The 11,018-nt window shown below is 36.3% G+C and overlaps 1 protein-coding gene across 10 annotated transcripts in view; it reads left to right on the top strand.

Moving 5' to 3' along the window:
• The window catches only part of PBRM1 (polybromo 1), a gene marked incomplete at its 5' end in the record, with an annotated part of 61,591 nt that overhangs the window by 1,578 nt on the left and 48,995 nt on the right, over positions 1–11,018 (top strand). For 4 of the 10 annotated variants that reach the window (XM_084292557.1, XM_084292561.1, XM_084292562.1 and 1 more), the window contains 9 exons: positions 418–557; positions 1,620–1,775; positions 2,666–2,763; positions 3,171–3,318; positions 5,830–5,964; positions 6,689–6,805; positions 7,353–7,421; positions 8,167–8,265; positions 8,884–8,969. In XM_084292557.1, coding sequence (XP_084148683.1) covers positions 519–557; positions 1,620–1,775; positions 2,666–2,763; positions 3,171–3,318; positions 5,830–5,964; positions 6,689–6,805; positions 7,353–7,421; positions 8,167–8,265; positions 8,884–8,969 — 947 coding nt within the window. Of the gene's footprint in view, positions 1–417; positions 558–1,619; positions 1,776–2,665; positions 2,764–3,170; positions 3,319–5,829; positions 5,965–6,688; positions 6,806–7,352; positions 7,422–8,166; positions 8,266–8,883; positions 8,970–11,018 lie in introns of those variants that run through there. The other 6 variants (XM_084292565.1, XM_084292558.1, XM_084292563.1 and 3 more) reach the window with 4 other exon arrangements.

Here is an 11,018-nt window from a genome sequence, read left to right as displayed (position 1 = left end):
GTACATCACCACTAGAGAGGCTAACGTGTGTTTTGACCCTAAACATTCTTGTATTGTTTTTATCACTGTACTACTCCGTGTTGTGCAAGTTGTACTGCTTTCTAGTTTTTACTCTCAGATCAGATATCATTTCTGTTTACTCCCTGCTCTGCCTGACGAATCATTGCTTTACAAGCGGCCATGAATTCTGCATTATGTATTCAGAAATGTTAGAGGAATGTGTTTTTTTTTTTTTCTGCAAAAGTTACAGAAATGCCTAGTGTTCTGTCTACAAAACTACTTTGCAGAGTTTCAGCTAAGCTAAAAAAGAAGTTAACCTTGTGCTTCTTGCTTCTTCTCCGTATTTTGAATTACTCAATTTGTTCTTTGACTTTAATTATCTGTCTACTCTCAACTTTCTTCTCTCTCTCTCTTTCCTTGTTCTTGTCTTTCAGTTTTGACTGTACTAACACCATTGCTGATTTGATACTCTTAGCGTGTTACCTTCTCGCAGTATCTGTACTTGGCCATCAGACACTATGAGGAGGCTGGCTTTTCGAGGTGCTGGTTGTACTCTGGTAAATCTGGTAAATTATTGATTGTATGTGCACCACTCTCCATTCCTCTGCATTTGGCTTTTGCTTTTCCTTATCCTAACTGTTAATTATTCCTACCTCATATTTATTCATCTCATTTGTGCGCTCAAAATTAATTCTGTCTCTAACATAAATGCTCTAATGCAATTATGTTGTGCTGCCATACCTTGTAAGATCAGCTGAGTATTTGCTAGAATAAAATCCCTTGATGCGGTTGGAAAACGGGAATAAGCTGGAAAAGGTGAATCTATTCTGTCTTCGGCATCTCAGACAGCTACAAAAAAAAAAAAAGATATTTTTATGATGCTGTCACTAGAAATTGGGAAGGAGACAACAATTTGTTCTGTAAATAACCATCGTTGTTGGGCAGTGGCTATTCATTTGCCGCTGTTCGTGTTGATAAATTAGAAAACATGACCCAAAAAGAAGGTGAATTTTTCCACTGCTTGATGATTGAGCCACTTGTCCTGCACATGAAGTGGGAGCAGTAGTCCATATGATAGTCCAGACCTTTTCTTGGCTTGAATCTAAGACAAGGTATTCAGTAGCAGTCTGAACTTTAGTTTGTCATCTGTCATCTTCATGGTGGTATTTTTATTTTGTTTTGTTTTTATGATCTGAGGTGGGATGAAGTGCTTTTCCACCCAAGCTGAGCACTTCTCTCTGTACAGCTTTTTCCTTTAAAATAGCAGTTCTTGTTCAGTAATTGTGCATGGGATGAGGAATCAAAATGTAAATGGTTCCAGAACGCGTCCTCGTGTCGTCATATCCTCCTAAGAGCTGCTAAATACAGCTTCATCACTGCGAGCCCTGAGCTATCTGACTTCTGCTGTCGGTGACTTAAAACTGCAGGGCCATTTTGACCTCCCTTTAGTCCTGCCAATTTTCAAGGAGGAATCTGGTGTTTAGATATGGTTTAATTGAGCTGTGGTATATGAGAAACGCATAGGACCTATCATAAGGCATAGTTAGCTTAATAGCTAGATCTCATTGGAGGGTTTGGGTGCAATGTCATGAGTTTAAGAACATTTCTCTTCATTATAGAAGAAGTTGGATTCCATGGGTTCCAAGAGGCGAAGAGCAACCTCGCCGTCCAGCAGCGTCAGCGGAGGAGACTTTGATGATGGCCACCACTCCACAAATGTACCAGGCCCCAGCAGAAAGAGGAGGAGGCTCTCCAATCTCCCAACTGTAGATCCTGTTAGTACCTTGTTTTGCACAAGTTCTTTCTCCTGGGGATGCTGTATTCCCATCAGGGAAATGCTGGATTGTAAAGTAGGCTGTGCTCCTCACAGCGTACGCTTAGAGGGGCGAGTGCAGCCAGAGCATTTCAATCTTGCTGCACATCTGATGGTCGTATTTAGCTGAATTCAGTGTACCCTGAAGCTTGCTGCCCTGGCTAAGCTTTGTTTAGGATCCAGTCAGCTTTGGCTTGTTCTTAGCTGCCCCTTTTCATTTTTTCCTTTCCCATTTTCCTTTTGCTGCTTTTCTTTTTTTTTTAGCTGTTGATTTTAGTAGATAGAAATAGACTGGAAAGAGAGCTGAAATAATAAGGTGCAGAAATTGAGAGCTGTGTCTGAATAGAAAGCGTAGAGAGAGAGACAGGTAGAGATTGCTGAAACATACAATGTCTTTGTTCTGCGTTTGAGTTAGTAATCTCATTTTAATTAATTGCAGGGCAGAAGAACCCCTGTTGTAGTTCTGTGTCTGTAACTTGCAGAGAGTTGTGCTGAATTAATCTACGTTTCGGGTGTTTCACCTAGAACTGACACTGAAAGAAAGATCCCCATGTTAAAAACAACAAAAAAAAAACAAAAATAATAATAAAAACAAACAAACAAAAAAACAACCAACCAACCAAAAAAGAAAAAAAAAAAAACAAAACAAAAAAAAAAACAACTCTCCAAAAAAACTCCTGCGGTACCTGGCATGCTTGCCAGGTATTATACTAATGCATGAGATACGCCAAGTTCTGCTTTAGAGCACAATGTACGTGGGCAGCTTCCCTTCGCATTGTAAGCAGGCTTCAATTAGTTACCTCCTTAAAATCTTCCTCTTTTTAAAATCACCGTGTTGTTCTTGCATTTTAGATTGCTGTATGCCATGAACTCTACAACACCATCAGAGATTACAAAGATGAACAGGGCAGGCTCCTTTGTGAGCTTTTCATTAGGGCACCAAAGCGAAGGTAAGACCTTGTTCTTGTTAAGTGTTGAACCTGAGATTTAACCAGGGAGCAAACGTATTGAGGAATACGTCACCATTAATGGCTGTGAAGAAACTTAAGCTATGTTTGTCACAGCGTCACAACAATGTTTGATCTGAGTATTTGAGTCCAATTACTCAAGGGGACATCCTGATGTTGGTGCATGGCTTTTGGTCAAAAAAGGGTTCATTCTTTTTAATTGAATTCATTTTAGGTATTTCTTGTGACAAATAAGTTTGCTAATAGAACGCTGTCTGGATCTTTTAGCTGTAACAAAAATGTATTGGAACTGTCTTTGTTTTATTTAATCATAGATACGCATAAACTTCAGTGCCGTGGTTTTGATTTTACTGCTTAGAATATAATGCCTATGTTTGTCCTTGCAACAGAAATCAACCAGATTATTATGAAGTGGTTTCTCAGCCAATTGATTTAATGAAAATCCAACAAAAGCTAAAGATGGAGGAGTATGATGACGTGAATGTTCTGACTGCTGATTTTCAGCTTCTCTTTAACAATGCAAAGGCTTACTATAAGGTAAGGAAAATATATATAAGGCTCGAATTCATGGGTTATAATAGTGATAGAGATACATTCAGCTTCTCATTTGGTTTTGCAAAAACCTTTGTTTTGCCTTTATTTTTGGTAAGAAAGCAACATGCACTTACTGTCCTTGTTTGCATATTTTTCCATTACGTTGACTCTATCTTTGTGTGATATCTTGCTATAGGAATTTTTCTGTGGGGATACTATACAATTGCATGGTTAGAGTCTTTATGTTCTTTTCCAAAACCAAAAAGCAAAACCAGAAAAAAATACTGTTCTATCAAAGCCTTCACATTTTACAAGATATTCTGTGTGACCTTTTGAAATAGATTTTTTTTTTCCTCAAAAGGAAGAGTTTATAAATAACAGTGAGTATACAGAGAGGTTATTGAATCTGTCTCTTCCATCGGGCACTTACTAAAATGAAAAAAGGCACATTGATTACTGCGGTCAGTGGTGACAGATGGTGAGTATATGTAATGTTGTGTTTCACCAAGGCTGCTGCCTCCTTGTCAGTTCCTCCAAACTTGGTATGCATTGTGTTTCAGATGCTGTTTATGGGTTGCATTGCAGTTGCCGTAAGGAAGGAGAGAAAAACTGGAATAATCTCATTTAGTGGAAGCTGTATTAATTACATAAAATAGTGATATTGTATATAGTGACTGAGATGATATGCCAAATTAAAACTTTGCTGCTAATATTGCCTTTAACATATCTGTGTCTTTTGGTGGTGGTCCAAATGTTTGCTTTCTGAATAACCCAGCCAGTGTAATCAGGTGACATTCAGAAAAGCAGTGTTTATTTTGTGTTTGTGCACATTTGTAGCTTTTTTGAAAAAGAATCATATTTATGGATTAATTCATTCATACCTCCTGGTTACAGTAGGAAAAAGCACAAAGACTTCAAATTTATTGGGTACTCCTGAAGTTTTGCAGGGTACTTGCTTCCCCTTAATGTTGTATTTTTGTTTGTTTTTTTTTTTTACACGAGGATAAAGAAATGATGGCAGGAAACAATGACTAGAATTGTACAAAATGCGGGATGCCGTTGCCTACCGAATACTGGGCTTAGAATTCTGCCTGTATTGTAAAAATCTTGTATGTAGAATAGGAAACAGGTAGCTGTCTTTCAAGGCTGTAGGAATGTTGATGCTGCTAGAGAAACACAGAGTTGAGAGGTGAAGGTATGGCACACAAACATAACCTCATCTTTTTTTTTGTCTTATACCTTACCTGAGCAGTTCCAATGACACATTTAATATAAGGAAATCGGATTCATTAGCAAGGTCTTTGTTGCAGTAGGTACTTTATTGGTAATGTTAGACTACAATGGAAACCTTAGGTTTTTTAGTATTTTCACTCAAGTTATGCTTTTGAGCATCTTACAGTAAGGAAGAAGGGAGCAGACTAGCTTTTAAGCCTGGTCTTCATAACTTAGTCTGATGTCTAAAGAATATTTAAATCTAGCAAGGTAAGCTTAGGAATAGTTTTCCTGTTGTTTTCTCATCTATATTCTAAGCTGTCAGAGACTGAGTGAAGTAGAGTGTAATGAACAGTAATAAGGAGACATATCTGCAACAACACCTGGAACAGGCTGTGGCAGGGGAAAGGGAAGGAAAAATACAAAAGTGGGAAAGCAGCCTTTTTTCTGGGTAATTTTCTTAGTCATGTTAATAGGCACATGCTTGTCTGTCACTACCAACTCGGTATTTGCAAAACTTATTTTGCTGACTAATCTAGCTCTTCCCCAAAATATACATAGACATGTAACCAGGTGGCAGCATGTTGTCAAATTCTTTGGCATTTCACAGTTAATACCAAATTATGGAACAATGCAAATCATTGCAGTGTTTACAGAGGTACTTGCACATCCATTGGCGTTCTTTGGTAGAAATGAATTTTCAAGTGCTGTATAATAGCAGCAGTATTGTCTTAAGTCACCTTTCATAGAATTATGTCCTAGAATGGCTTGGGTTGAAGGTGACCTTAAAGATCACCTAGTTCCAACCACCTGCCGTAGGTAGGGACACCACCCACTAGATCAGGTTGCCCAGGACCTCATCAAACCTGCTCTTGAACACCCCCAAGAATGGGGCATCCACAGCTTCTTTGGGCAGCTTGTGCCAGTGCCTCGCCACCCTCTGAACATTTCTGGCCGTAGTGTTAGTTAGCATGTTTTAAATATCAGAACTGATGTGCTGCAACAAAAGTTAGTGATCTCTCAAGATTCATATAATGTGCTTGTCTAAACCTCTAATCAAGTAGTTTTATTGCTTGGTTTTCCCAAAGGCTTAAATACTTTGAGGTGATAGACCTTACAATTTCTAGTGCTTATTACCATTCTTAATACCTCTGTTAAAGAACAACACAAGCATGTATTTCTGAGGTTTTTCTCTTATTTAATACACTTAATGCATTTAAACTAAGAATTTGTAAATTGCCTTCAGATAGGAAAATTTTGAATTTAAAGAATGTTTATATTGTTAATTTGTTTGTTTTGCAGCCTGATTCTCCTGAATATAAAGCTGCCTGCAAATTATGGGAGTTGTATTTGCGCACAAAAAATGAATTTGTTCAAAAAGGGGATGCTGATGAGGAGGATGAAGATGAGGAAGGACACGACCAAGGCACAGAACTAGTAAGTGTGGTCATAACAGCTGCAGCTGGAGAAAGTCATGCATGGCTCTGTATGTCAGCTGACCTTGAGAAGGAGCTTGGCCTCCATATTTGGAAAGGCATTCAATCTCTTCATGGTTAAATTATGCTCCAAAAGATATTTTTTTACACAAGTTTAGTAGTTACCAGTTAATTATTTCACAGCATCATGTGTATGTTACATTTTTTGTCTAGCAAAAAAGAAAAAAGATGTTTTCTGATATAGATAAAGTGCGGTTCTGGTTCAGGTGAAATTAATATGATGTGTGCTTGATATCATACCAACACTGAGGTTTGATGCAACCAAGCTTTATGTCTAATGGTACAGCTTTCCAGTGTGGGTCCCATTTGGTTAGTGCAGCTGTTCCTGGAGTGTTTTATAAGCCAGATCCAACAATAGGAAGTTTGGGTTTGTCTGTTTTTTCTGTTGTTGGGATGCATGTTTTCACTACTGTTGGCTATCAAGTTTGTTCTAACAGCATGTAATGTATATCTGGCAGTCTGTAGTGTAAACATGAAATTAAAGTTTTCTCGTGTTTCACCCAAATGCATAAACAATATTGTTTTTCAAAGGTGCATACATCTTTTATAGCTGTTTTTTTTTTCTTTCCTGTCTTTGAAAAATTAATTCATATATTTCAATGCAAATTGAAGCACTGTACTTTGGCTGTTATTGAAACTGCTTGTGATTTAATTTCTCCTATTAGTCATCTCCAGGTTACCTGAAGGAGATTCTTGAACAGCTTCTTGAAGCTGTAGCTGTTGCCACAAACCCATCAGGACGCCTCATAAGTGAACTGTTTCAGAAACTTCCATCTAAAGTGGTGGGTATTTTAATAGTAATGATTTCATTCTAAGTTTGAAACATGGGAATTTCCATAAATCCACCATTATGCAAAGTCTGGGGATGCGGTACTTCATTACTGTGTCATTAGTGGCAAACTCCAGCTGTTTTTAGAGCTTCTTTGCTCCTGCCCATTCATTCCCAGCCCTGTCATTGGAGATGGGGGTTTGTCCTGTTCTGCCAGTTTAGTTAACTGTTCTTCTTTAGTTGAGTTTTTAATCTTTTTACATCTAAATTCATTGTTCTTATCCAGGGTGTGGCATAACAGGTTTAACCCGCAAAACAAATAATTTGAAGACCATTACCATGTACATGTATTTTGCTTGCAGCCAGAACTGTTTCATTTCATCAATAAACTGATGTAAAGTAATTGCAGATATCTGCCTTAGATCTGACTCTCCAAATTGATGCCTGCTGCTATGTTTATGAAATTTACACTGTTCTTACCTGCATTTAATTTTTGCTAATAGCTCACAGAATGGCTCACAACTGTTTGTAATAATAAATAATTTTTTTTTGTTTTCCAGCAATATCCAGATTATTATGCAATAATAAAAGAGCCCATAGATCTTAAAACTATCGCACAAAGGATACAGGTACAGTAAGCTTATTAGTATATCATAGAACGCTTCCTTTTAAACAAGTCTGAACTAAAAGTGATAAAAGCTACAGTTTAAGTGGATAGGAAAAGCAGTACATTTTTCCCTGCTACTGAAAAATAGGAACGCTCTGCTTATTTAATGTTCTCTCCTGGCTTAATGCTGCCAAAATAGCTGTGCTGAAGGTCTAGCATTGTAAACCATAGTGTGCTGGCACTGAGCTTGAATCCTGGGTTCCTTGATGTTTAATTGTCTAAAGTAATTCCTTGGCAAGTACTGTTAACATAAAACATTGATGTATTGAAGTGTGGTCATGCCTTATCATCACCTCCTTCTGCTCTAGTGCTGAAAATAGATGTTTTGTACTGATGCATTTTTTGATTTGCTTTTCCAGCAATTTGAAATACTGTTCTGTAATTCTAGCATTTTGTGTAATAGCAAAGAATAACACAAAGGCTAATTGAACTAGAGAATAAAGGTGAAATAACATGTTGTCAGAAACCTTCAAAATTAAAATAATCTACTGTATTAATTTTTTTTTTCCATCTTTTACTTAGTGTTCGTATGATCGAGAAGGACTTAGCACTTCTGTTGTGTTTTTTTCAAAGTACTTACCTGTTTTTTATCAATGTTCTCTTTATTCTATAAATGTCTTTATTCCTTATGAATTCTCTTTGCTTTTGACTTCATTCTCATGCTGTCTGAAGATTGTCAATAAGCAATGCTGCTTTTTCTTGTATAGAATGGGACTTACAAAAGCATTCATGCAATGGCCAAGGATATAGATCTTCTCGCAAAGAATGCCAAAACCTACAATGAGCCTGGATCACAAGTGTTCAAGGTTAGTTTCAGCTGTTAAGAGTTAAATCAAAGTTCAGATTTTCCTTACTGTTTTCTGTGCTCATTGTTCATTGAACATATTTTTAGTTTAAGGCCCTGAAAACTGTTACCATTTAAAAAACAAGCAAACAAAAAATCTATTGTTGTTTTTTCCTTATTTATATTCCCCTTTGTATAGTTGGGATACAAGCGATATTTTTTCTTGACACATACGAGTTTTTCCAATTAAATTTTATCTCAGGAAATGACTTACATGACTTCTTTGGAGGAATGGAGTATCCCATTACTTTTGTGATTGACGTTGAAATGGCTGAAACTACAGGTTAAAATGATAGCAGTAATCAGCTATTATCTCTTCATGGATCTCAGGAACTGTTTGTGGTTTTCATCATAAGCTTAAAAAGCAGAGTAATGCCTTGCTTGCATGGTTCTTGAAGATCCTCTTTCCTTTATCTGTATTTTTATGACCAAATTACGCCTACGATCTCAGGTAGTTAAATTGTTTTGTATCTAAATGTATAAAAACAAAAAACTCATTTTTGTTTTGATTTGAATTACTCTAGCTGAAAATAATCTTCTTTGTTTTCAACTTTAAACAAAAAATTCTTTTAATTGACAGGATGCAAATGCAATTAAAAAAATATTTAATATGAAAAAAGCTGAAATTGAACACAGTGAGTTGGCCAAGTCAAGTCTCCGAATCAGGTACTGGAAATAGAGTTCTCTTTATAAACTCATGAAAATCTCTGTAGATATTCCCTTAATTTTGCTGTGGCAAATATATGGGGAAATGATCGCTTGCAAACTCATTTTATTGTTATTTTAAAAGTTATAAACCACAGAATGGCTTTCAAATAGAAACTTCTCTGGTGAAATATTTCTGTCGTATGCTTGATTGTCAAAAAGAAAGTGTAATCGTCTCTTTTAAGCTATGACCAACTTCCACCATATGTGTTTGTAAGTTAATAATGGAAAAGGAATGGTGAGGAAACAGTTTCTTTGTTTTGTTTTGATGTAGAAAAAATGATGAGCATTGTTGAACCTTATTAGGGCTTGAAACACAAGAGCTCACAATTAGGTAGGGGCAGAAACACAGCAACAAGACCACAGGCAATAGGTACGTAGAACAAAGTCCATATTATATAAACTCTTATTTGAAAATCTGTTTCTGTCTATGAAAGAGGCACAAGACACTGAAGATCTGGACTTACAAATCAGAGGAGTAGAGTTTGGGTCTTGAACAGGCAGGTATAAAATACTGTTGATCATCGTATTTATTTCACAGAAAGATTTTATTTGGGAAATGGTGCTACCTGTGAAAATCCATGGTGTACAGAGAAGTGATGTAGTCATTATAGATTTTTTTTATCAGAAATGCAATTGGATTTATTCTTGTATAGATTTTTACTTGTGAGTACCAGTCAAAAGTAAATTTAAATACTATTTTCCAGTTGGGGCTGCATCATTTATCCAGAAAATAAATCAATGTCTTGCAAGTCCTCCAAGGAGTTAGCAAACTCTTTCTAGGATACTCTGTATGTATATGAGCTCTTTAGTAGCACTTGATACTAGAAAATAAATCCTGTTCGTGTCCTGTGAAGGTTTGTGTGGTATAACTGAGAACCCTAGCACTCCCTTCTTTTACTGAAAGGCAGGTTTTATTGTGTTGCTTTTTTTGTGGTTGTTTGTGTTTTCTTTTATTTTTCTCCAGGAAAGTGTTTCGATAGTGTTAGTCCTGAGCTATTGTGTGTGAAAGAAATGAAAGTTACCTACTTGATTATTACTGTTTGGTGCTTTGACCTGCTCAACATATGTAATGGTTTTCCAGGCTCATTCTCAGTGTTAGCATGCTTCCCATGTTGTGGGAACCATTGTCAGAGCTATTGCTGCCAAAAAGGACAATATAAAAACAGAAACTTTGTTAAGGAGTAATTATTGATGTATATTCTAACAATTTCTCTTAAAAGTATGTGTGGTGCCAGAAAATCTTGATTCTACAAACATGTAATGTACATAATGTATTTGATGGAATACATACAGGCCCAGAGGTTTTCTATATAGATAGTGGCTTTTATTTTTTCCTTACTGCATTGATGAAGCTCAGGATGTCCCAAGTTGTATTTAATTTGGAAACTTAACTGTTTTTCTTCAAAATAATGCTATTTGCACAAAAAGGGATGACAGATAAATCACACTGATATTTGTTAGTTGAATTCCTCTCTTACACTGCCAACCCATTTCTACTTCTCAGCTCCTTTATTCTAGATGTTCTTACATTCTCAGTGGATCTATGAGGCCTGAAGTAATCTGAATGTCAGAATAATTGACGGCTCCCTTCTTTGTTTCTGTAACTTGGCAAAAAATACTTATTTGTAGTGCCTGAAACAGGCTATAATAATACTGAACTGCTTTTGTGTGTGTGTGTGCAGTTTCTTTTTTTTTTTTTTTTTTGTTGTTGCTGTTTTTGTTTGTTTGTTTGACACCAAAAAAGAATGGGTGAGAGTAAAGTGTAGTGAAAAACCAAACCTTTCACCTGCTGTTCTGAAGCATTTCACTGGTTGCTCTTTTTATTACACCATTGTTCTTTTTGTGTGTGTATTTTTTTGCTGAATCTGCATCACAGAATCATTTACAATTTGATAATTATCTCAAAAGGGGGTCTCTTTTACTTATTGCTGATTTTGGTTAAATACCCCCATAAGTTTATTTAATTTATTTTATTTTTCTTCTGGGTTTATGTCCATTTTAATTTGT

Source organism: Netta rufina, assembly GCF_964035555.1.
Source record: "Netta rufina genome assembly, chromosome: 10".
In the NCBI taxonomy this organism is placed as follows: domain Eukaryota; kingdom Metazoa; phylum Chordata; class Aves; order Anseriformes; family Anatidae; genus Netta; species Netta rufina.
This window is presented reverse-complemented; position numbering and strand designations above follow the sequence as displayed.